Source organism: Cervus canadensis, chromosome 3, assembly GCF_019320065.1.
Source record: "Cervus canadensis isolate Bull #8, Minnesota chromosome 3, ASM1932006v1, whole genome shotgun sequence".
NCBI lineage: Eukaryota > Metazoa > Chordata > Mammalia > Artiodactyla > Cervidae > Cervus > Cervus canadensis.
The window spans coordinates 108,580,298-108,607,351 of record NC_057388.1 but is presented as its reverse complement, the minus strand read 5'-3'; the positions used below and the strand labels follow the sequence as shown (position 1 = coordinate 108,607,351).

At 46.8% G+C, this 27,054-nt stretch overlaps 1 protein-coding gene across 1 annotated transcript in view; it reads left to right on the top strand.

Annotated features, from left to right (window-relative positions):
* Positions 1-24,464: 24,464 nt before the first annotated feature.
* PAXIP1 (PAX interacting protein 1) overlaps positions 24,465-27,054 on the top strand; it is a 39,866-nt gene continuing 37,276 nt past the window's right edge. Inside the window, exon 1 of the mRNA XM_043463961.1 lies at positions 24,465-24,676. Within this exon, the coding sequence (XP_043319896.1) occupies positions 24,596-24,676 (81 nt within the window). The 5' untranslated portion in view covers positions 24,465-24,595. The remainder of the gene's footprint in view (positions 24,677-27,054) is intronic.

Sequence of the window (27,054 nt, the reverse complement as noted above, 5' to 3'; positions counted from 1 at the left end):
TGGGTCTGGAAGGTCCAAACTGTTTTCACAATAACAGAAAGATATCGCTGGCTTTTCTCATGGTGTTGGCATCTCATCGAGGGTTGGATGGATGGTGGGGGGTGGTGTGTGGGGGGGGAGAGACCTGCCCAGCGCATGTGCAGAGCGACCGTGTGAAACCACAGCATTCCTCACGGGCCTTCCTCACTGCTATACTCTCACAAATAGAGGGGAACTCTACAGGGCTCACTGGCAGGTGTCCTAGGGAAGCAGAGACATTACTAACAAAGGCCCGTCTAGTCAAAGCTATGGTTTTTCCAGTAGTCATGTATGGATGTGAGAGTTGGACCATAAAGAAAGCTGAGCACCGAAGAATTGACAATTTGACCTGTGGTGTTGGAGAAGACTCTTGAGAGTCCCTTGGACTGCAAGGAGATCCAACCAGTCCATCCTAAAGGAGATCATTCCTGGGTGTTCATTGGAAGGACTGATGCTGAAGCTGAAGTTCCAATACTTTGGCCACCTGATGCGAAGAGCTGACTCGTTGGAAAAGACCCTGATGCTGGGAAAGACTGAGGGCAGGAGGAGAAGGGGACGACAGAGGATGAGATGGTTGGATGGCATCACTGACTCGATGGACATGAGTTTGAGCAAGCTCCAGGAGTTGGCGATGGACAGGGAGGCCTGGCGTGCTGCCGTCCATGGGGTCGCAGAGAGTCGGACACGACTGAGCGAGTGAACAGCAACAACGCTGTTAACCAGTATCACAGGGCTTGGCCAGTGCAAACAGACGCCCCGGAGAGCCAGTTTTCTGGAGAAGAAAAACCTTGGTACTTACTAGTGTTTATTCTGCCAGCTGAAGTTACTCACTAGCCTGAAACTAATGAACTAGTGACGGTGATGAGGCTTTTGAACTAGTGTATGCTAGAAGAAGGGGACAATTCTTACGTGCTTCAGCCTTGAAATTTCTTATGTTCTGGGGGGACTGAGCATGAATGCTCAAATTACCGTTACGTTGGTAAAGTTAAATTGCCACCTTGGGAGGTCTCTAATCGGGTGAGCAACTTCATCTCCTGTAAATGAGCAAGTATATTTTACTCCTGGAACAGGTGCAGAGACCACAGATATTCCTAGTTTGCCACCCCCAGCCCCCTGTTTTTTCCCTCAAGTGTCTGAATGAAAGTGAAAGAAAACAGTGCCACTCGGGAAGAGGGAGGAACAGGTGGCATCCTGTCTCCGGGCCTGTAACAGGCGGTTTCCTGCTTCCCTGGTTGACTAGGCATATTTCAGGAAGCTGGCATTTTCTCTGCTTGGCAGTAGGGCAAGCAGCAGTGACCATGGCATTTGGTGAGGTCAAGTCTGTTTTCAGTTACTGGAGCCGTCTGGCTTTTTGAAGAATGGCTGAGTGCACTGCTGGGGGAAATCTATGCCTCCTTTGCATGTAAAAGGATGTTGGGGGACTTCCCTGGTGGTCCAGTGGTTAAGACTCTGCACTCCCAATGCAAGGGGTGTGGCTTCGATCCCTGGGCAGGGAACTAAGATCACAGGTGATGAAGAACGCGGCCAAAAAAAGAGAGAAGAAAAGGACATGGCTTCTTGAGAATCCCTGAAGCCCAGAGCTCACAGACTGGCCCTTCTCAAGCCTGTCTCTGAATTGCCCTCACCTCCCTCCCTGACATGGGCGGGGGGCAGTTGCACAGACCTTGGCTTCTCCCTTGCTTCTCATCCTGGTTTTACTTCCTGGGTCAGGGAGTCGATGTGCATATTCTGCAGCCTGTAGGTTTCTCTGTTCTGACTGAGCACTCAGGAACTGTCTGCATACTCATTAGACACCCCACCACCCCATTCACTGGGGCTGAGATTCTCTCATCTGGCCTCTGTAACCCTCTGGCTGGGGGACCACAATGGAACGCAGATGCCTGAGAGATTCACATCAACGAGGATATGGTTTCTTATCCGAGTTGCTCCCCATCAAAGCTGAGATGGAGACCTGGGTACACGTGATCTGGGGGGAGTCAACCTCAGAGGGCAGGAGTGGAGGGGCAGGGAGGGGGACAGGAGGGAGGGAGAGCGGTGCAGAGCTCCTTACAGAGCTGACACCCCAGACATCCAGCTTCCACTCGCCTGGAGAAGAGGCGTGCCCTTAAAGCTGGGCTCACCTTAGGAGGAGTCAAACATTCCTCCACGGACTTCTCAGGACTTCTCAGTGAGTTTTTGGAATTGTCCCGGGGCCGTCCGCTTCACCACCTCACTCCTTCTGGGCCGGCTTTTGTGTGCAGGACAGCTCAGTCCCCCAGTAGTAAAAAAGCCCCAGGACAGTATTGTCCAGCACTCGGAGCTCCATCCAAGAGTGGCAGCCTGGATGGGAGGGGGTTTGAGGAAGCATGGAGACCTGTGTGTGTGTGGCTGAGTCCATTCGATGTTTTGCCTAAAAGCTACCAGAACAACACTGTTCATCAGTTATACCCCAATACAAAATAAAAAGTTTAAAGTTTGAAAAAAAAAAGAAAAAGCCCCCCCGGACAGGAGAGTGGGAGCCCAAAGGACCGTGCCGTCAGCGTCCTTGTGTGCAGGCTTTGTCCACCTGTCCACAGCTGAGATCAGAGCTGGACCCAGCCAGGACCAGCACTTCCTGTAAAGTCACAGGTCCCTCTGAAAAAGCCTGAAGATAGTTTATAGAATGCATGCATGGCCACGCTGCAGAGATTCCCCAAAGGGGCCCAGCCTGCTCCTCGGTCAGCAGGAGCTGGTCTGTGATCATACCTAGGTCTGGGAACTGGGTCAGGGAGTCTGCAGCATCACCACGGCAGCTGGAGCCAGATCTCTGCCTACCAGACCTGGACTTTTGTCTGAAGAAAGTAGCCCCTTAGTGGGTTGCCCTTGTGGTTATTTCTAGGGACCCCATGCTTGGGTAGCTACCACGTGGGATCCCATGGGTCAGGAAACTTTGATGAGCTTTCTGTCCTCAAGGTCTGTTAGACAAATGTTGTCAACCGTGTCCCTGACAAGTGTTTCCATTCTGGGATCCTGATTTTTCAGTTCGAAGCAGGGGAGTTTATTTCAATATGCCATTTTCCTTTCATCTTCTCTCTCACAGAACTTCTCAAGGATGTCTGTGCTTCTTTTAACAGTGTACTTCTGAAAACGTGTTCTATTATGGAAAATTTCAAGCATACATAAAACGGACTGAAGTATTTAGAATGACAACCTCCCACTTACCCTCATCTACTTCAGCGCACAGCTCACGGCCCGTCCTGCTCTACCCGGGGTGCGTTCTCTCCCGAGTTGTTTTGAAGCAAACCTCATCATATTATTACATCCGTAATTACATGAGCATCTATCTCTATGACAAAGACCATGTTAAACAATATAATCACGTGCATTATCACACATAAAAAGATTAACACCAGTTCCTTAGTATCAAATCTCCAGGTGTGTTCAAATTTGGAAACTTTTTAAAGTTGTTGGAATCAGAATCCAAACAGGGTCCATACTTTATATTTGGTGTATATGTCTGAAATCTTTTAAACCTATATCTCTTTAAACCTGTCACCTTTTTAAAATTCTTACGACACATTTATTGAAAAGGCTTGATCATTTGTTCTATACATCGGTGCATCTCAAAATTTAAAGTTTAGGCAAATCACCTAGGGATCTTTTGAAAACACAATTTCTGGCCTTCCTTGGTGGCTCGGTGGTAAAGAATCCGCCTGCCAACGCAGGAGATGCGGGTTCAGTGGCTGATTCAGAAGATCCCACGTGCCACAGAGCAGCTAAGCACGTGTGCTGTGCCGGAACTATTGAGCCTGTGCTCTAGAGCCTGGGAGCCACAGCTAATGAGCCCTCAAGCTGCACCTACCGAAGCCCACACACCCTAGAGCCTGAGCTCGCCAACAGGAAAAGCCTCCACAAGCAGAAGCCCACACACCACAACTAGAGAAAGGCCCATGCAGCAACGGAGACCCAGCACAGCCAAAAGTAAATGAGCAGTTTAAAAAATGCAGTTTCTGATGGAGTAGGTCTGGGGGTAGACCTAAACATTAGCATTTCTAGCAAGCTCCCTTGGGATGTCCTGGCTACTAGTCCACTGATCAAACTTAACTACTCTTTTTCCCTCCAGTTTCACTGACATGTAGTTAACAGGTTTAAAATGTATAGCATAAACAAAAAGAATAAAATACTTAGGAGTATATCTACCTAAAGAAACAAAAGACCTATACATAGAAAACTATAAAACACTGATGAAAGAAATCAAAGAGGACACAAACAGATGGAGAAACATACCGTGTTCATGGATTGGAAGAATCAATATTGTCAAAATGGCTATACTACCCAAAGCAATCTATAGATTCAATGCAATCCCCATCAAGCTACCAATGGTATTTTTCACAGAACTAGAACAAATAATTTCACAATTTGTATGGAAATACAAAAAACCTCAAATAGCCAAAGTAATCTTGAGAAAGAAGAATGGAACTGGAGGAATCAACCTGCCTGACTTCAGACTCTACTACAAAGCCACAGTCATCAAGACAGTGTGGTACTGGCACAAAGACAGAAATATAGATCAATGGAACAGAATAGAAAGCCCAGAGATAAATCCATGAACCTATGGACACCTTATCTTCGACAAAGGAGGCAAGGATATACAATGGAAAAAAGACAACCTCTTTAACAAGTGGTGCTGGGAAAACTGGTCAACCACTTGTAAAAGAATGAAACTAGAACACTTTCTAACACCATACACAAAAATAAACTCAAAATGGATTAAAGATCTAAATGTAAGACCAGAAACTATAAAACTCCTAGAGGAGAACACAGGCAAAACACTCTCTGACATGAATCACACCAGGATCCTCTATGACCCACCTCCCAGAATATTGGAAATAAAAGCAAAACTAAACAAAATGGGACCTAATGAAACTTAAAAGCTTTTGCACTACAAAGGAAACTATAAGCAAGGTGAAAAGACAGCCCTCAGATTGGGAGAAAATAATAGCAAACGAAGCAACAGACAAAGGATTAATCTCAAAAATATACAAGCAACTCCTGAAGCTCAATTCCAGAAAAATAAATGACCCAATCAAAAAATGGGCCAAAGAACTAAACAGACATTTCTCCAAAGAAGACATACAGATGGCTAACAAACACATGAAAAGATGCTCAACATCACTCATTATCAGAGAAATGCAAATCAAAACCACAATGAGGTACCATTACACGCCAGTCAGGATGGCTGCTATCCAAAAGTCTACAAGCAATAAATGCTGGAGAGGGTGTGGAGAAAAGGGAACCCTCTTACACTGTTGGTGGGAATGCAAACTAGTACAGCCACTATGGAGAACAGTGTGGAGATTCCTTAAAAAACTGGAAATAGAACTCCATATGACCCAGCAATCCCACTCTGGGCATACACACCGAGGAAACCAGATCTGAAAGAGACACGTGCACCCCAATGTTCATCGCAGCACTGTTTATAATAGCCAGGACATGGAAGCAACCTAGATGCCCATCAGCAGATGAATGGATAAGGAAGCTGTGGTACATATACACCATGGAATATTACTCAGCCGTTAAAAAGAATTCATTTGAGTCAGTCCTAATGAGATGGATGAAACTGGAGCCCTTATACAGAGTGAAGTAAGCCAGAAAGATAAAGAACATTACAGCATACTAAACATATATATGGAATTTAGAAAGATGGTAATGATAACCCTATATGCAAAACAGAAAAAGAGACACAGATGTACAGAACAGACTTTTGGACTCTGTGGGAGAAGGCTGAGGGTGGGATTTTCGAGAGAACAGCATCGAAACATGTATATTATCTATAGTGAAAACAGATCACACAGCCCAGGTTGGATGCATGAGACAAGTGCTGGGCCTGGTGCACTGGGAAGACCCAGAGGAATCGGGTGGAGAGGGAGGTGGGAGGGGAGATCGGGATGGGGAATACATGTAACTCCATGGCTGATTCATGTCAATGTATGACAAAACCCACTTCAATATTGTAAAGTAATTAGCCTCCAACTAATAAAAATAAATGAAAAAAAATGTATAGCATAATGATTTGACTTAACATATGTCATGGAATGGTGTCCTCAATAAGTTTAGTGAGCATCCATCATCTCATATGGGTACCAAAGAGAAGAAAAAGAAAAAACTTCTTTCCTGGTGATGAGAACTCTTAGGCTTTACACCCTTAAGGACTTTGATACGTAACACACAGCAGTGCTAGTTGCATTTATCACATTGTACATTACATTCCTAGTATGTACATACTTTGTAATGAAAGTTTATACTTTTTGACCTCTTTCGTCCAGTTCCCTTTCCCCTACACCCACCTCTCATAACTGCAAATATGATCTCTTTTTCTTTCCTTCTTTCTTTTTTTCTCTTTGCTGCACCATGAGGTGTGTGAGATCTTAGTTCCCCAACCAGGGATTGAACCCCAGGCCCACAGAAGTGAAGGTGTCTAGTTCTATCCATTGGACTGCTAGGGAATTCCCTAATCTCTTTTTCTATGAGTTTGTTATTGAAGTATTATTGACCTACAACACTACGTTAGTTCCTGGTGTACAACATAGAGACTCAGGGTTTTCATACATTTCAGAGTGACTACCATAATAAGTCAAGTTACCATCTATCACCATGTAAATATGTATATTTATACAGCACATCTTCTTTATCCATTTGTCTATCAATGGGTATGTTCTCATCCTGGCTATTATAAAGAAAGCTGCAATGAATGTTGGAGTGCATATATCTTTTTGAATTAGTATTTTCATTTTCTTCAAATAAATACCCAGGAGTGGAGTTGCTGGACCATATGGTAGTTCCACTGTTACCTTTTTAAGGCTCCTCCACACTGTTTCCCACAGTGGCTGCACTAATTCACCTTCCCATCAGCATGAGGGGTCGCTTTTCTCCACATCCTCAGTAACACTTGTTATCTGTTGGCTTTCCGATGACACCTATTCTGGCTTGTGTGAAGCACTGTCGTGCTGTGGTTTTGAATTGCCTTTCTCTGATGGTGCGTGATGTTTACCTTTTCATGTGCTTGTTTGGCAGTCTGTTTGTCTTCTTTGAAAACTGTGTATTCAGGCCCTCTGCCCATTTTTTAAAACTGTGTTGTTTATTTTTTGATGCTGAGTTGTATGAGTATGATATATACAAGTATATTCTTTGTGTATTAACCTGAATTGGGCATGTTATTTACAAATAGCTTCTCCCATTCAGCAAGCAGCCTTTTTGTTTTGCCCATAGTTTCCTTCAGTGTACAGAAGCCTTTCAGTTTGATGTAGAACTATTTGTTATTTTTGCTCTTGTTTCCCTTGCCTGAAGAGACATATCCGAAAAAATTTACTAAGATCAATGTCAAAGGGCATACTGCCTGGGACTTCCTTTGTGGTCCAGTGACTAAGACTCTGCACTCCCAATGCAGGCAGCCCGGGTTCAGTTCCTGGCCAGGGAACTAGATCCCACATGCTGCAACTAAACAATGTGCATGCCATAGTGAAGACCAAAAATCTTGTGTGCCGCAACTAAGACCCCACACAGCCAAATAAATTAAAAAAAGAACATGTGGCCTATGTTTTCTTCTAGAAGTTTTACGAGTCTTACGTTTCAGTCTTTAATCCATTTTGAATTTGTTCTTGTTCATGGTGTGAGAAGTAGTCCGGTTTGGTTCTTTTGCACGTTGCTGCCCGGTTTTCCCACCACCATTTATTGAAGAGACTGTCTTTTCCTCCTATATTCTTGCTTCTTTGGTCACAGGTTAATTGCCCACATAAATGTAGGTTCATTTTGGGCCCTCTATTCTGTTTCATTGGCCTATGATTCTGTTTTTGAGTCAGTACCATACTGTTTCAATTACTCTAGATTTGAAATCAGAGAGCGTGATACCTCCAGCATTTTTCTTCTTTCTTAAGGTTGTTTTGGCTATTCAGCATCTTTTGTGCTTCCTTACAAACTTTAAAATTATTTGTTCTAGTTCTTTGAAAATTCTCACTGATCTTTTGATAGAGATTGTATAGAGTCTGTAGATTGTCTTAGGTGGTATGCTCATTTTAACAATATTAATTCTTCCCATCCATGAACTAGCTGTATCTTTTCCTCTGTGTCATCTTCAGTTTCTTTCATCAGTGTCTGCTATTTTACTGAGTGCAGGCCTTTTACATTCTTAGTTAGATTTTACTCCTAGGTATTTTGTTCTTTTTGATGCAATCATAAATGGAGTTGTTTTCTTAATTTCTCTTTCTGATAGTTCATTGTTGTGTATAAAAGTGCAACAGATTTCTGAATATTGATTTTGTATTCTGAACTTTACTGAATTCATTGATGAGCTCCGATAGTTTTTTGGTGGCATACTGAGGGTTTTTAATGCATCATGTCATCTACAAATAGTGACAGTTTTACTTCTTTCTTTCCAGTTTGAGCTCCTTTTACTTCTTTTTCCTGTCTGATTGCTGTAACTAAGACTACCAATACTATGTTGGATAAAAGTGGAAAGAGTGGGCATTCACTTGTTCCTAATCTTAGAGGAACATCTAAGCTTTCTAACATCTAACATCTAAGCTTTCATCTTTTCACTGTTGAGAGTGATGTTAGCTGTGGACTGGTTGTATATCACCTTTATTATGTTGAGGTATATTCCCTCTGTACCCACTTTGTTGAGAATTTTTCATAAATGGATGTTAAATTTTGTCACAACCCTTCTCTGCATCTACTGAGATGATTGTAGGCTCTTTACGCTTAGATTTGTTAATGTGGTGTATCACATCCATTGATTTGTTGATATTGAACCATCCTTGCATTCCTGGGATAAATCCTATTTGATCATTCTCTTTTTTCTTGATGAGGCTGGCTCAGAGTTTATCAATTTTTTTATATCCTTTTGAAAAAGCACCTCTTAGTTTCATTGATCTCTTCTGTTTTTTTTTTAAGCCTCTATTTATTTCTGCTCTGATCTTTATTATTTGTTTCCTTTTACTATTAATAATTTGGGGTTTTGCTTGTTCTTTTTCTACTTCCTTTAGGTGTAAGGTTAGGTTGTTTGTGTGAGATTCTTCTCATTTCCAGAGGTAGGCTTGTATTGCTATAAACTTCCCTCTTGGGACTGTTTTTGCTGCGTCTCATAGATTTTGGATCGTTGTGTTTTTATCTTCATTTATCTCCAAAATATTTTTCTAATTTATTCATTGATATCATCAGTGATTCATTGGTTGTTTAGTAGCATATTGTTTAGCCTACATGTATTTGTGGGGTTTTTGGTGAGAGTACTTTCTGGATTGTGTTATAAGAGACACATAATAAATTGTGATAAGATTAATCAGGGTTCAGGTGACATCAAGCAGATTAATCCATTTTAAGGGTCCGCTTCACCTTTTCACTTATCATTTTTTTCCATTTATCTGACCGTAGGTTGCAATGTGGTGATATTCTGTAATTTCTTCTTCAATTGGTAGCTGGAATTTTTGTACAAAAAATTTTTATAAACGATTTATTTATTGAATGCCTTGAAGTACAGTTGACATAGGTAGAATAAGTGATGTATTCTTCCTCTTTATTTCTGGCTGTTGAACACTTGAAGTGTGGCTAGCCCTAATTAGGATGTGCTACCAAGTGTAAAATTCACACCACAGACTTACAGTGAAAAGTGAATGCAAAATATCCCATTAATTATTTTTTATGCTGACTAGAAGTTAAATAGTATTTTGGATATATTAATTTAATTTTACCTCTTTCTTTGTACTTTTCTAAAAAATGTAGCTACTAGAAAAAAATTTTAATTCCATAGTGGCTTACACTGGTGCTCACATACTATTTCAGTTGAACATCTCAGTGTCAGGGTAAGACAGGGAATGTCCAGTATCTCCACCTCACTGACGCTGGCTGAGGGATCCAGGACCAGGAGCCATTCACTGTGGCTCTGTGAGTCCTGAGTCCTGGGAGAGGATGTCTGCATCAACAAAGTCACCCCAACCCAATCATGTATTTTATCTTTCTTAGTCTGGCGCCTGGAGTACATTTCCACAAATCTTGTCTTGAAAAGTGAAAGTTATTTAGTCATGTCCAGCTTTTTGCGATCCCATGTACTGTAGCCTGTCAGGCTCCTCTGTTCATGGAATTCTCCAGGCCATAGTACTGGAGTGGGTAGCCTTTCTCTTTTCTAGGGGATCTTCCCAACCCAGGGATCGAACCCAGTTTTCCTGCATTGCAAGTGGATTCTTTACTGTTTGAGCCACCGGGAAAGCCCAAGAATACTGGAGTGGGTAGTCTATCCCTTCTCCAGGGGATCTTCCCAACCCAGGAATAGAATTAGGGTCTCCTGCATTGCAGGTGGATTCTTTACCAGCTGAGCTACCAGGGAATCCCAAATCTTGTCTTGGTTTCCACCAATTCAAATTATTTATATCTTGAAATTCTTCGCCATAAGAGTGTTTTCTCCAAGAGCCAAATTGGAGTTCTATGTAAGACCTTGTTTTAAAAATAACTGAACCTCAGGGGACTTCCCTGGCAATTCAGTGGTTAAGACTCTGAGCTTCTACTGAAGGGGCTTGGGTTTGATCCCTGGTCTGGGAACTAAGATCCCTCATGCCATATGGTGTGGCAAAAAAAAAGTATTAAAAAAAGCAACTATAAAAAGAATTGAACACCATTTTCTTTGATAATCTCTTGGGTCCCTCCCTCCCTGACTCAAAGCCCTCCAGTTCCTTTAAGTTCACCTCGTTAGCGCCAACCATTCCACACCATGCTTGCTGGCAGGGACCACAGTTGGTTGCATGCTGACAAGCTCGGGAAGATGGTTCTGCAAAACCGAAAACTGAGGCAAAACCATGGGCACAGTTTCTTTAGCAGAAACAAGCATTTGCTGCACAGGCCAAATACAGGTGCTACTAGTACCTGCTCTTTTGAATTGGCTGGAAAATCTGATTAAAACCAGAAAGAAAAGACACACAGTCAGTGTCACGGCCGGCCCAGGCGGTGTCTGAAATGTTCGCCCGGCCAGGACTTGGCCCACACGTGGGCGGGAGGGTCACTGGGCCTCGTCCAGTGGAGCGTTTCTCGACAGGTGACTCGCACCCTTGTCTGCCGAGACGCCTCGTGTCCGTGACTCTTATCCTCATCTGGGCGCGAATGCCTGCCGCCTTCCTCAGTAAACGGACGGTGCGGGAGTTTCTGGCTCCCGCTGGGTCTGTGTTGAGTGATCGGATGTTAATTTTGTCTCTTTTAATCTAGCGCCATTTTCTCCCTGCCCCATGGAGGCTCCCACCGTCTGATTCAGAGCAAGAACTGCATGCACTCCTAATGCCCCCTTGTTTTCCACCCCGAAAGGTCCCCTTTCCTTCCAGCTCTTGTGGGAGGAAGAGAGCTGTGAGTACATTCTTAGAGGGGCTAATGCTCAGCTGAGTAGAAAATGAATTGAAACTGTGAAAATGGGTCAAGATCTTACATGCATGAGCCTTACTAGAATTCCCCCAAGGTTAAGCTCAGCCATTCCAAGAAAGGATCTATTGGTACAGCTAAGTAAATGATGTGTATGTGTTGAATATATCCACATATATACATAGTGTGTGTAAATATGCATAAAATATTTAAGAAATTAGACTTTGAAGTGTTTGAGTTCAGATTCCCCAAAGCCAACAAAACCACTGACATTAGTATTCTAAAAGTCACTTTTTGCAGAGAAAACATTTGAGGTTTCCATAGTTCAGAATTTAATGTATTCAGTACTTCACTTGGAAAAAGAAATCTGTGTAAATCAAAGAGATGGTTCTAACCATTTAGAACATGATGTCTCAACATTTTCAATTCCAAACACTTTATGCTTTCCTTACCAGTTTTATATTTCACTTAATTGTAAAAGGGGAAAATACTTTGCATAAGAAGTATAAATTCCCAACAAAACACTTATATTTGATCAGAAATCAGTAAAGAGAAATCTGAAACTAACTTTTAAAACTTTAACCAAAATGATGTTGGGGATAATAGTTCTGAAACAACTACTGGTATATTTGCCTTTTAGGTAATTTAGGCTGAGAACCCCAGAGTCCCAGGGTAGATGGGGGCGTTGGGAGAGAATCTGTTGGTCGTAGTAAGGATTCTGCAGAAGCTGGAGAGCCTGGGACTGCAGCGACCATGGACGGGACTCCCAGGACCATAGCAGGTTAGGAACAAGGGAGGACGGGCCTCGTCCCTGTGCTCAGAAGCTATAGGAGGGGGGAGTTTTAAAACATGAGTAAAAATTCAGCAGACATTGGGACTTCCCTGGTGGTCCCGTGGTGGTTAAAACACGTTACGAATGCAGGAGGTCCGGAAACTAAGATCCTACATGCCTTGTGGTGAAGGCAAAACGTTAAAACAAACAAATAGATACTTCCTATGTGAAAATGGCCAAATGGCCAGTAAGTATTAAACAAAGTCCTCAACCTCGTTAATCAAAGAAATGAAAATCATATTGCAACGCTACCACTCACCCTGCAGGACGGCCAGAATGAAAGACAGCGCCACCTCTGGCAGGAAGGAGACGGTGCACCCACTTGGGAAAACAATTTGGCAGCAGCAGTTAAACTGAACATTCGCCCTTCCTCCAACCCAGCGATTCCAGGGCCAGGCTATATGTATCCAACATAACGCCTGCATCTATCCACCAAATGGCATGTATGGAAATGCTCGTCGTGGCACGTTCACAGTAATGAGAAGCTGGAAACTGCCCGAATGCCCAAGGACCGTTGTGTGGATACACCACTGCGGAGCCCTTGCCGGGGACCGCGGTGCCGCAATATGGATGGAGAGCCCGCAGTGACGTGCGGGAATCCGAATGGCTCTCACAGACTACAGTGTTAAGCCAAAGGCAAGACACAAGATATGCGAGTCCATTTATACAAACTTAATAACAGGAAAGTGGCTCTAAGGTATCAGAAGTCAGGACAGGGAGCTGTGGTTTGTGGTGGAGTGTAATACAGGCAGTCCTGTGTCTCCAGCTGGTTACACAGGTGTATCCACCTTGTCAGGGTCTTTGAGTTCTCCGAGCTTGTGCACGTTACCGTATATGCAGTAATGTAATATGTATAATGTAATGTTATATATATATAAAGTAATATATGTGTATAATGCTTTATATTATGCTTTAATAAAAAACTTCAACAGTAGGAGCGGCTCATATCTTCCAGTTTAAAGCAGTCTGTTTCAGGTGAGTTACCTGCCCCCAGCACTACTACCTGCAGCAGGATGGAGCCTGCATGACTGTTATGAACCGATTTACTTAAAAATATTAAGAATGTTACACATTGCCCTCCTCATAGCAATATTAAGTTTTATCCTACTTCACTAGTCATGATAACCAAATTTTAAAGTCATATTGATGTGCGCCTACCACAACCACCTGCTGCTTTATATTGTTTTGCAGTCATTTTTTAAAGCCACTGTAAAGAACCAAGAGTGTCATTGGAGGATTAGACAGAGCCAAGGACAGAAGGATGGAGGAAGGGAGAGAAGGAGAACCTTCACTGGCTTCCCTGGGGGCTCAGACGGTAATGAATCTGCCTGCAATGTGGGGGACCCGGGTTTGATCCCTGGGTTGGGAAGATCCCCCTGGAGGAAGGTATGGCAACCCACTCTAGTATTCTTGCCTGGAGAATCCTATGGACAGAGGAGCCTGGTGGGCTACAGTCCATGGGGTCGCAAAGAGTCAGATGCGATTGAGTGACTAACACACAGAGAAAGGATCCATGAAGCCTCTTTCTCGGATTCTAATGAACATGTTGTAGATAAGTGGGATAAAATGCATCGATCACAAAGCCCAAGATAAAATGGAAAGTTTCCATTTATGATCATACTTTACACATATTCTTCAGTACATTGAAATTTTTCTATAGGAGTAGAACATGGGACTCAACTCTTATCTGCAAGCCCTCTGCTTTTTTTTAAAAAATATACTTTTATGAAAGTTCTCAGAGCTGCCAGACATAGGCAAATAGATTGAATAAATCCTCCCACTTAGAAACATATTAGAATTATCCAGGACTCTTATTAAATCAGTTAATCCTTGAAATGGCTGGCTGGGCAAAGGGTTGTAGATATAAATGTCTTCTGTGCTCAGTGAGGTGGTTCTTCCCTCTCCATAGTCTGATTTTTCTTTCTCTGCACAGGCTTGCAGCAGATTCTTTGTTCTACATGAGCAGGTGAGTAACAGAAGCAGAAGGATCACCAATATCCCTAATGTTCACCCCTTGGAATTTTCTTCCATGACACCTGAAATAGCAGAGACTCTGACACCAGTGAGAGCACTCTGGAGTTTTCTCTCCTCTGGTTTTCTGTTCAATTCATCTTATGGCCTTCTGTCCCTGACCACTAACACCCCAAGCCTTGTCTTCGTCTTTCTAAGGAATAGTGTGTTTTAAGTGAGGAAAATGACTGGTTTACAACAGGAAGGAATTACTTTGAGCCCGAGTCAGGAAATAGAGTGCAATATTAGAACTGCTATGTAGCTGGGTTTTAATATCTTAAAAAATTATCTTCAGACTTGGCTTGGAATTGAACATTGGTAAACAAAGAATGACACTTTTAATTCACAGCCCTGAAATTATATCAACAACCTCAGATATGCAGATGATACCACACTCCAATGGCAGAAAGTGAAGAGGAACTAAAGTGCTGCTTGATGAAAGTGAAAGAGGAGAGTGGAAAAGCTGGTTTGAAACTCAACATTCAAAAAAACTAAGATCATGGCATCTGGTCCCATCACTTGATGGCAAATAGAAGGGGAAAAAGTGGAAGCATTGACAGATTTTATTCTCTTGGGCTCCAAAATCATCGCTGATGGTGACTGTAGCCATGAAATTCAAAGACGCTTGCTCCTTGGAAGGAAAGCTGTGACTAACCTTTCCTTCCAAGGAAGGAAATTATATTAAAAAGTGAAGACATTACTTTGCCAAGAAAGGTCCATATCATCAAAGCTATGGTTTTTCCAGTAGTTAAGTAGAGATGTGAGAATTGGACCATAAAGAAGGCCGAGCACCGAAGAATTGATGCTTTTGAATTGTGTTGGAGAAGACTTTTGGGAGTCCCTTGGACTGCAAGGAGATCAAACCAGTCAACCTTAAAGGAAACCAACACTGAATATTCACTGAGAGGGCTGATGGTGAAGCTGAAGCTCCAATACTTTGGCCACCTGATGAGAAGAGCTGACTCATTGGAAAAGACCCTGATGCTGGGAAAGATTGAAGGCGGGAGGAGAAGGGGATGACAGAGGATGAGATGGTTAGGTAGCATCACTAATTCAGTGGACATAAATTTGAGCAAACTTCAGGAGATAGTGAAGGACAGGGAAGCCTGGCGTTCTGCAGTCCATGGGATCGGACACGACTTAGTGACTGAGCAACAACAAAAATGTGTTACAAGCTTAAAGTTTAAGATTCTTGGTCATGTTATTCCGTGATTATTTTCTTTTTGTAAATAAATGTTCATAAGAATGGTTGTCTCATGTTGAAATGTCTGCCTTTACCACAGTAAAATGATTTTTATTATCTTTGGACGGTGTTCCTAAAATCCCTGAATTTATCCTGATAGACACTGAATTATCTTCATCTTAGATTCGCACAATTTCTTTTCCCCATGAACGTCACTACACAACAGGCATCTACACTGGGTACGTTCTGAATATATTTCACTGTCTTATTCATTTTCACCTGTGCTGTGCTAATAAGTCTCAAATTAAACAGCTCCATCAAGTCTCAGCAGCTGGCACTGTGCCCCGCTGCGGATCAGACTGAGAAAGGACTTTTTGGGGAGGCTTCATAATTATCCTAAGATGAAAATGTTGGCAGCCAGGAGATACATATTTTTCAAGATTTGAGAGAAAATTTAATGAAAGTGCCACACGTATATTACTTAGGATGATCGTTTGCAGTTAATATGAGGCCCTTTCCTCTCTGGACTTCAAAGTCTGGACTAATTAATTAGCCCTAATTCCCCTGTCTTCCTGATGGTCAAGCACTCAGGCAGCCCTCCGGAGACCGCAGAGTTGGCACAGCCAAGTGGAGGAAGTGCCGGCTGGGGCTCCAGGGACCTGTGAGTTAGTTCACACCTGTTGGGTGTTGGTCTTCGGGATGGAGTCTGTGAGCTTGTGACCTTGGATGCCCCAGCCCACGGTCAGCAAGCTGAGACCCGCGCACGGGCTCCATGTGGAAGGGGTGCTGCTGAGCCAGCGCCGTTCACCGGCACACGTGTTTCTCTACAGCCGCCGTCACGCCGCAGTGGCGGGGTTAAGGAGTCGGGAAGGGTGTCCTGGACCACAGTGCCTGCAGCGTCTTCTGTCTCGTCCATCACAGGACAAGCTGGCTAACCCTGGCCTAACCTCTCTGGACTTGCCTCCCCATCTGTAAAGCCAAGCGCAGAGGTCGTCAGTAACAGAGGAGCAACTTCCAGTCGAAGAGGGAAGTTTCAATTTTGCACAACTGTGATTGTGTTTGGTGGTGCCTTAAAACCAAGGTGGAAAATCCCTAGTGGTGATGTTAGCTTATTTGAAACACACCCATCTACTCTCTCAGTATCTATCCATCATCCACTTGGCATCGGGCACCATCCTGAGCAGCTGGGGATATTCTTCTTCAGAGCAGTAAGACCTATTTCAGTTGGCAGTGGCGGGATTATGTGGGAGTCGGGTGGGGGTACTGTGTGAGATGGGCAAGTATTTTAAAATCAAGTCTTTTGGAATTTTAAATAGAAGCATTGGAAGGAAGGCAAGCACCCACATTTTAGGTTCCCTGCTGTGAAAACAGATGTATTGGGCAGCCATGCCGTGGAGCGGAGATGAACTCTCTAACTTGGTTGGCTTTAGTCACCCTCGATCCGTCCAGAGAACCCCCAGTTTATGACTTCTTTTGCTGTCCCATCAGCAATAGAAGGGACCAAAGCAGTTCTGTCTCAAGGCCTCAGAGACGTTTCACGAAAGGGGACATTTGTGTACGGACACAGGAAAGGTGTGGTTGGCTCAGGTGTGCACGTGGAGAGCCGTTTCAGGTTGGGAGGTGCAGTCTTTTCGAAGCCGGGGTTGGGGGTGAGTGGTGGATGTGTTTGAGGGGGTTCGAGCAGCCAGTTGGTGGGAAGAGGCACGTATCCAGCGGGGTGGAGGAGGCAGGCTGGGGTGCTGGGCTCTGGAGTGTGTAGCGGGCCTTGGGGGGAGGTCACAGGAGGTCGTGGGGGCACAGACGGCAGGCTGGTGGAGGCTCCTGGGCGAGCTGGGGCAAGGGCAGGAAGCGCTGTCTGGCTGCTGCGGTTCTGAGCACTGCCCTGCTCCACACTGAACATGAGCAGCTATTTCCCAAACGGGAACGAACGAGACAGCGTCCTCTGCCTCCATTTCAGCCTCCACATCTTTGGATGAGGATGTATAGTAGATTCTATGCTGTGAGCCACGCAGGTGGTATCGTGTCTTCCTGCATGGTTTCTCCCTGAAGGTCTTCAGCCTACTTTGTTGTGGCTCCCTGGCGACGTCCCCTGCTCTAGGGTCTGGCCTGGTCCTGCCGCCCCACGTTCCCTCCAGGCCCAGGCCTCTGCTCAGGCTGCTTCTCCAAGTGGCCGATGATCCCCTCCTTCCGTTCCCTCCTCCTGTCATCCTTCAGAGCCCTCTCAAGACTCACCTCCTCGGAGAAGCCCTCCGTGTTCATCCCAGTCCCCATGGTAGCTCCCTGCTTTGAACTCCATCACTCTTTACTACTCGTGTTGGCACGGAACACGCTGCTTCTAGACCGGAGCTTGGGCCTCCCATGGCTGCATGTTGCTGGGGCTTGCTTCGGAAGCCAGGCCCATCTGCAAGGCACCTAAATGCCCGTGCTTGCTCAGTGGAAGTGAACTTTTGAGAACCAGACCGCATCACTTTACTACTACGATAGGTCTGGGTTCAAAACTGTGCCCCCGCCCAAGCCTTCTCATGGGGTTCTCAGTCGAGCTGGGGAACAGTGGTGTTGCGGACCAGCAGGGGGACGCGGCGTGGTGCAGAGCCTGTGTGCCCAGTGGCTCAGACCCGTCCTGGGAGGTGCTTCTTGGTGGGAAAAAGAACAACATGGAAGTATTGTGGATACAGCCTCATTTTCTCTAAAAAGCAGTTATTTCATCTTTTTGGGGTATTGCTACATTAAAACAGTTATCCACAAATTGTTTATATTTATACATCGGTAAACATGAAAGAATGCGGCCTATTTGATTTTCATCAGTCATGCAGATATTAGGCTTAGGGTTCTGCTGTGACTTCCTAAGACATTTTCCATTCAGCCCACTGACAAGTCTGAGGAAAATGATCTTTTAACATGCCGTTAGACCGGGTGGTAATTTCAGAGACTCTCCTTTTCATTCGCATACTCAGCACTAGTTGGTGATTCATGGCTGTCTTAGAACTAAAATCATGTGGTTGGGCTCTATCTCATAACATCCTATGTTCTAGGATATTTTAACCTTACATAAAGGATATATCCGTTGAGCTCTAATTTGGCAGAAATTATTGAATCCCAGCTCATGTTTTCACCTGTTTCAGAACAAGTGGGAAGTAGTAGCCTTTGCAAGTATCTGGTATCTCACCTAAAATTCCCTCCAATCTGGCCTGTCCTGCCTCTGATCATAAAGCAATAAGTGTAGAACTTGGCAGTATTCCCTCTTGCCATAGCTTTCCAATTATTGAAAATGAAGTAACTCCCTATAGAGGAGAAATCATTAAATATATAGTAAATAATGAGGTTAATTAATTTAACCCCTTCTAATTAGGAAACTAATTAAATCAGAAAATTAAAACTGACACAAGACATTAAAAGAGGGAAATTCTGAACTTAGAGCTAACAATCATCTCTTCATCTTCAATCAATTCCAAGAGAGGATTGAATATGTATTAGCTGCAAAAATATAAATCAGTGGGCTATTTTCAACTTCTATCAAGTTATATCTTCCATACCACTTAGTTTTTTTCTACTTCTATTTTATGTGAAATTAAATCTTCTGTTTTTTAAAAGAATGAATTCGAGTAAATATAATATTAAAAGATGGATTTAGCCCCAAATCTGCTAGCAATTCTCATCATCAACAAGTCGCTTAAACTCCCTGGGCCTGTTTTCTCATCCTTAGTATATTCTATTAAAAAGTGAGACTGACTCACAAGATCTTGCAGATGGAAGCACATCTGAGATGAAAATACATCTAAATAGGAGGAATGGATTCAGAAGCTCAAGCCAGAGAAGACTGTCAAGATCTTGGTCAGTGTTTTATAATACAGAACCAGGTCCTAGTCTAGGATCTTCATTAATTAGTTGGTGAACAATCCGAGGTGAAACTAAGGATACATTTTCAAAGAAGCCCGACTCTCTCCATGGTGGGAAACTGTCACGTCCATCCACGTGAGCTTTGGGAATGGTTTCTGATGGCCAGGAAAAGCCTCAGAGCAACCAGAGAACTAGATTAAGGTCGTGGTGCTCAGCCACTGGCTGCGGTGTTTCTAAGGTGAGGAGTACTTGAGCAGGTACCCTGCTAGACGCCTTTGGACCCTCCGTCCTTTTTACTTTGTTCTCACTCTCCATGCAGGTGACAAGGACATGGGGCACTGTGGTCCAGGGCCTTTCTAGGGCTCCACGCTGGGCGTGGTGGCGGGGGTGAGTCCATGAGGACACCCCAAAGCCATAAAGAATGTGTTCTAATTCCTTGGCATGTCAGTGCTGCCGGGTGCTTCCCATCAGATGGCCGCTACAATGCATAACGAGAATTTCTGTTTACACACTGAAGGCTATAAATGAAGCAAGAGTTAATTCAAAAGCTAGCCTGCCACAAAGAAGTTTACCTTCAACAGCTAGTAAGCGGTTCTCTTTTTCTCCTGTTACCACTGCTACAGGTTTATTCTACACCTCAAATTCAACAGCCTGCTCTGGTGGGACTTCAGGACCTTCATATACTTGGCATTTATTTCGTATGATTTCCTATTTACCCCTTTTTATCAAATAACCAATTACTATCTAAAACATGCAACTTTTCTCTTACCCGCTCCATCTGAGAAGTTTGTCCCATCGATCCCGGCACACAGGGAGTGCTTCTCTAAAGCTCCACTGCATTTATTAATTCCACCACTCTCAGGCTTGTGTACCCAATTATTTGTTAGCTTTTCGAGGGCAGGCATAACATTTATTTGCAAGAAAAGATTTCTCAATGTTCCATCAGGTCTCCATGTTTGCTATGTAATTCGGGTCATGGCTGAAGCAGCCTACTCACATTAGCATCACCTGAGAAAGCGGATTTATAAAGGGATGGCTACAAAGGTGGAGGCCGACGTGTGGGTGGTGGGGGAACCAAGGGCCAAAGGAATGAGAGGAAGGAAAGGTGACCGGGGCCTCGGAGGAGGCAGCTGTATAGGTCAGGTGACCTTGCCAGTTCCAGGCAGCGTGCCCAGAGGTCCAAAAAATAAACACAGCAGTCCCTCCTGCCCTCTCAGCTGTGCTGGGCTCCTCGTTCAGCAGATTCAACTGGGAGCCTGTTACTGTCACCCAGGGAGGTCGGCATCCTGGGCAGGGAACAAGGTCGAACGGAGTGCAGACCTGCGGGAGGAGGGGGCTGGAGGCTGCTGCTGCAGGCCTCGGCCCAACGCCTGATGCTTTCTAAGAGGACATCCATCGCTCACCCTTTCCACACAGAGCCACCGACCCCCCAACTCATGTCTACCAAGTGGCTAGGTGCAAGCATGGTTTTTAAAATTATCTTTAATAAAATTTCTAAAATGTTTTATTGTAGTCTATTAGTATGATCTTAGTTTGTTAGAATTGTTTTGAAACTAAAGATGGCAGAAATTGGCAGTGCCATCGATCCCATCTCCTTTTCCTGGATACCAGGAAGACCACGTTTCCCAGCCTCCCCTGCAGGGCAGGGTTCCTGTTTCCCGTTCTGGCCAGTGGAAGTGGGTGGACTGGGCGGTAGGCGACTCTCCATAGGCTTGGCGGCCGGGGTGCCTCCCGAGCGATGTTCTGCTTGCTTCCTCCCCTCTGGAGTGCAGGCAGGAAATGGCTCCCAGACAGGACAGCCGCAGGACAGCAGCCCGGAGGAAGCATCCGGCGTCTTGATCCGGTGGAGGCTGCACGTGTCCTCCGGCCACGCCCCCACAGCGGCACCCTGGGCCCTGCGCACCGAGCGGTCGGCGTGCCGGCTGCCCTGGGCTTCCAGGGCGCTGGGCAGCTTTCCAGCCTCTGTCCCTGGAGGCCAGCTATTTCCCTCCCCTCCAGTCGAGATGCCTCCGCGGGGCACCACCGCCAGAGCCGGGACCAATGACCGAGTCCTGGTGATGAATGCTCACGCTGTGCTCCGCACGCGGTCCACGAGCGGGGAGACGGGTGGCGCTAGTCCCTGACCTCGGAGCACGGAAGAAGAGCATAAGACGCGTGGTCTAACTGTGCGATGACTTTACAGCCCTGAAACTGTCAAACTGGAAACGAAAGCATGATAGAGTTGGTTATGAAGTTAAGGTACATTTAAAAACAGAGCATTATGTATCCATTAAATGGTGTAGATCTTTTATCTACTGACCTGGAAGGACCTTTTTGTTTTTTTTTAGGCCAGCAACAGAACAGTATAATTTTTTTTCAAGGAAAAATATATGTGTGAGACAGTGTCAGGAAGGATTTCAGTAACGCTGCTTCCAGCATAGGATTTGAGATAATTTATTTTTCCCTTATTCATGTTCCCTGGTTTTTCTACACTGAATACATGACATTTGGTGGCAACTGTGCCCTGTGGGTTGGCTGGCTGACTGCTCCCATAAAGAAACACATGTTTTTTGGCTCCCAGGTTCTCCTGCGGGAAAATCCTGGCTTGCTGATGCCTCTAGTTTAAGTACTCCCTTTCATGAAAAGGTCAAATATTGTAGTCTATAAACCCCAACGAAAGGTTTACTAAACAGTGATAGTACCTAACTTTAAGGGGTATGTGACTAGCTGAACTGAACATGAGAACAAGACTGAGATTGTTGCATAGAATAGAAAGACGTGCATTAAAAAAAAAAATTGTAAATTAACTTACTAATAACGGCCTCAAGTTCCTGCCAGTGAGTACAATTTGAGTTGTTCTCAACTTTACTTTTCCATTTCCTAATTTCACACCTTTTCCCTCTATCTGTAAGATAGCCAATTTTGCAAAATAAAAAATGAGAAGTGTTACCCTGTATATCAAGTTAGTATTAAACAGGCTGTTTGTTCTCTGCAGGTTGATTAGAACAAAATGACCATGCTTTGAACTTAGTTGGGAGAAGCTGTAAATATATTAATGCTCAATGTCACGTTTGGGGTCATACGTGTACCCAAGTTAAAGAACCACAAAGCTTTCATTAAATGAACAGACACTTCCTCAGAACATGCCTTACCCAGGTGAAGTTAGATTTCATCTAAAGAAGTTTCTTTTATTACTGGCAAAGCAGCAGTGCGTTAGATACACTCTGACCGGGACCCTCCTGATGCTGGTGAGATAAGGCCCAATGTGTACAACACTGACCTTGCATAGTTTAACAATCTCTTGACAGGTTGATGAGATTTTAAATAACAGATTTCTTAGTTCCATAATTTGCCTTCTTGACTATCTGAAATCACACTAGGGTAAAGTTGCCCTGTTGAATGTTACAAGTTCTTTTTTTAACTTACAAAATAAAACACCTGGTTGAGATATGCTTTAAGTCTTTTATTATAAAAGTACATGCTTAGTTCCTGTTTAACCAAGGAAGAAAAAAGCTAGTAAGTTCTCTCACACAGGTCAATAAAAGGGGATGCTCATTTTGATTTGATATTTAGAACGAATTTATCACTCCTACATTTTCTTAACATAGAAGGTAAAATGTTACAATGGCCAATACCAAACTTATGCTTGGCTAGTCAAAAGGAGGACAGTATATTCTTATTCAGGCAAGTACCCAATGTTTTTATTATTTGTAGAAAAAAAAATTATTAGCATTAGAACAGGGTTGTTTCAGACTATTCAAAAGACAAATGAAAAAAGAGAAAACATCAGAATGATAAAATATAAGGATATTTAAGACTAAATAGGTGCTTGGGCTTCCCAGCTGGCGCAGTGGTGAAGAAACCGCCTGCCAACGCAGGAGACGCAGATTCCATCCCTGGGTCGGGAAGATCCTCTGGAGGAGGCAATGGCATCCCACTCCAGTTTTCTTGTCTGGAGAATTCCATGGACAGAAGAGCCTGGCGGGCTACAGTCCATGGGGTGGCAAAGAGTCAGACATGACTGAGCCACTAACATACAATGTGCTTACTTTCTGACCATACAAAAACCACTTATTACACACATAATGAGTGTACAGACAACCAAAGGCGTGTCTGCTGATTAAACAGAGCCAGTGTCCCCGGTACTGAGTCCTGGTCAATGAACCAACCACAACTACTCTCTTTCAGAACTTATGTATGATCGCAGACTAAAAAGTGATAGCCTCAGAAATGAGTGAATGTTACAGGAGACTGCCACAGTCATTCTGAAAGGTTTTTCTTTTTTTCCCCGACCAATTCCATTAACATTTACTTCACGACAAGAGGAAGAGACAGTTGGATGGCATCACCCACTCGACGGACATGAGTTTGAGTAAACTCCGGGAGTTGGTGATGGACAGGGAGGCGTGGCGTGCTGCAGTCCAAGGGGTCGCAGAGTCGGACACGACTGAGCGACTGAATCGAACGGCTTTCCGCTTAGCAGGGATCAGCAGCGGGCCTCCTTTATGTGCTTTTCCACCCCCAGGCCCCGGCCGCGGCGTGAGCCCCGGGGGACGCGGGGGTCCCACCGGCCGCCCGGTTCCGCTCCCACCCCGCGCAGGTGCGCCCCGAACGCGGCTCTCCGGGCGCCGCCCGATAACGTCACAGCGCGGGCGCGCGTCGCGCCAGGTGTCGTCAACGGCGCCCGGAGTGAGGAGAGCGGGGCTGGTTCCGACCGCCCAGGGTCCCCGGGCAGGAGCCGGCTCGGGCGATGGGGAGAAGCCCAGTGGCCGCGCCCACCGGGCCGGCGCGCCGCCAGCAGCCCGCGGCGCTCGGCCCCTGCCCTGCAGCCCGGGCCTCCCCCTCCCCCACCCGGCTCCTGACAGTCACCTCAGGTTTCCGTTGGGCCGCCGGCGGCGGCGCTCCGCTCGCCCGGGCCCCGCCCCCCGAAGCGCGCAGGCGCAGCGCGTGCGGCCGCGCGGGCCGACGGGAGGGCCCGCCGCGCTGCCGTCCTCCCCCGGGCCGGCCCACCGCAGCCCCGCCGGGGGGAGCGCTTCTCCCCGCGACCTCCGTGCTCCCCCAGGGGCGGCGGCCGCCCCGCGCCCCGCGCTCCGCGGCTGGCAGCCCTCTCAGCTGAGTGCCTCCCTATCCTCGGGCCGCGGCGGAGGGCTCCGGGCGGCGCCGGCCGAGCGGCCCCCGGCCCTCGGCTCCCCCTCGGCGGCTGGCGGGATGGTGCGGCCCACGGGACGCGCGCGGCTCCCGCGCTCCAGCGGCGCCGAGGGCGGGGGCGCCGAGGGTCCGACTCGTAGCGCCGGAGCAGGGGCCGCTCGCCGGCCGCGCCGTTGGGGAGCGGGCCCCGCGGGGCCGGGCGGGAGCCGCCGCTGCGGAGCCTCGGGGCCGCCGCGACCATGTCGGGCCAGGCGCCCCGCGTCCCCGAGGAGATGTTCAAGGAGGTCAAGTACTACGCGGTGGGCGACCTCGACCCGCAGGTACCCCGCCTCCACCCTGCCGCGTCCCCGCGTCCCGGGCCCGCGCCACCCGCGCGCGCGTCCGGGTCCCCGGGACCCGCGAGTCCGGCTGCGCGGAGACCCGGCCGCCCGGCGCCGAGTAAGGCCGGCGGAGACGGAGCTGGCACCGGCGTCTGCAGCCCCCGCGGGAGGGCACCCCGAGGCTAGGGGAGCCCCAGGAGGGGACTTGGGGCGCGTCTGCGGGGTCCGCGGCGGGCGCGGGGTTGGGGGCGCTGTGCCCAGGCTCGGGGGGAGGCGGGCACGTGGAGGGGGTCTACGCGGAGAGTCCAGCGCCGGGTGTCCCCGTCCCCTCCCCGTGGGGGAACCCGCCTGCGGTCGCGCGGCGCCTCGCCGGCTTCCCCCCGCCCCACCTCCTCTCTCCGCTCCTTCGTGGGCGGAGTCCGGACGGGGATACCCTCCCGCGGCAGCCCCGGCGCTCCGGGGGCCCCGGGGCGACGGGTGGTTCCGGGGTGGGAGCTTCGGCAGGGTGGAGCCAGTAGGGACGCGGGTCCCGGGATGCTCAGGGGACAGTTAGCCGCCCCCGAGGTGGCAGCCACCACCCCCACCCCTCCGCCCAGCTAGCCTGTCTGCAGCTCGGTCCTGTCCTGTTCTCTCCTCTCCTAAAGTAGTGCATCTGTTTGAACGTCAGGATTTTATGCCTCCACTGTGGGAATGAACTGTAGTTGGGTCTCCAGGTGTTCTTTTCCCTAAAGTTTATCTGTACAGTCACGTCGTCTGCGTGTCCCCTTGGCTGTGCCTGCTGAGCGTGGAGAACTGAGGCCCGGGCCTCCCGAGTAGAGACGGGGACTTAGTAGATAAACTTAGAGACCAAAGAGCTGTGGCAGGCTGATGGGTCTTGGCCTTCTAGAGGCTTGTGTGCTGGTGTCCTAGTGACTAAACGCTTGGCAGCCCCCAAGGTGGATCCTTTCTCCACTCTAAAGTAGAGGCTTTGACTTGGATAAACAGGTGGTGAGCTCAGACAGGTGAAGGTAAGTGCCTGTAGCAGGGTGGAGACTTCTCCCTTCCAGCGTGGGTTCCTTTTCTTCACTGCCTGCTGTTCCTCTCCCCTCTGCTTCCTACCTTCTGGTTCATTTTAAGACTAACTGTAAACAGAGAATTGAAGCGAATATTACTTAAAACCTGGAGGAAGCTGAACTGGATCCATGTTTACTCAACTGTGAATCAAGTCTAAGGGCTTAAACATGTCCTTGCAAACCACTTAGGTCTGAAACTATATTTTCTGAAAGGTGGTTGATTCTCTGAATCTTAAAATGAGGGTTCCGAGAGTTCACGTGTGTCGAATGGACTTCTAGTTCACATCCACACATGGGCGCTCTCACCGTCCCGAGCTTGCGGTGTGCTGCTCAGACCCGGCCCGGGGCCTCCAGCCGCCCTCCAGCCTCCACTGCCTGCCCGGCCTCTGTTTCTGCCTGCCCTGTGCTCTGGGGGCCCGTTTGCTCAGAGCTTTGCCCCCATCTTTGTCATACACAGATGGCTTTGCTCGGGTAGGACCCTGGCCTCCTCAATGCGCTGCATGTCCTAGATCGTACAGTGGCGCCAGAGAAAGCCATGCCCTAAACTAAAACTTTCTTTCCCCCGTGATCTCTTAGTGGTGCTTGGGAGCTGTGCTGTGGTGTTGCAGTTTCTTGCACATGCCCCCTCAGTCACCAAGTCTTGCTAATTCCCTTGCATCATCTTCCTGTCCTGTTCTGTGACCTGCCTCTTTCACCTGAGTTATCGCAGGTGTTTCTTAACGCCTGTCTTGCCTCCACTCCTGCAAAGTAAACCTGTCCTTCTTCCACTGGCGGTGATCTTTCTGTCGTGTCTGATCATGGTCTTCCCTGCTGACTGCCTCCTACTCAGCCTCTCTTTCAGAAGACACTCTATATTATTTGGGGGTAAAATACAAAGGCGTAGCATCTGTGCAACACCGTCGATGGTCTGATCTGTGTTCTTCTGCCAGCATGTTGAAGGCCTCCCTCCGCACAATGACTTTGTTTCTGCGTGGCTGACGCCTTTAAGTTCCTCAAGACTCGGCTCCTCTAGCGCCTCTTGCAGAACTTCTCCGTTTATTAGAACTGCCTGTCCCCGAGCCTTTCTGTTGAGACACTGTGAGTCCAGTGCTCGCCCGGGCGTGCTCACCTTGTCTTTCAGTCCTTCTGTCTTCAGGAGGGACACCGTGCAGTACCTCGGTCACAGGAGCTCTGTGCTTCCGTGTCAGTGAATCAAGACTTGAAATGCATTTTGTTGTCCCTGTAGGTTTCCTTGCAAATGACTCGGGGGCAGGTGTTAATCCTGTGTGGAGAATGTGGTGGATGTTTATTAGAATTTTCGCGATTGGTCATCAGTTGTATGCATTG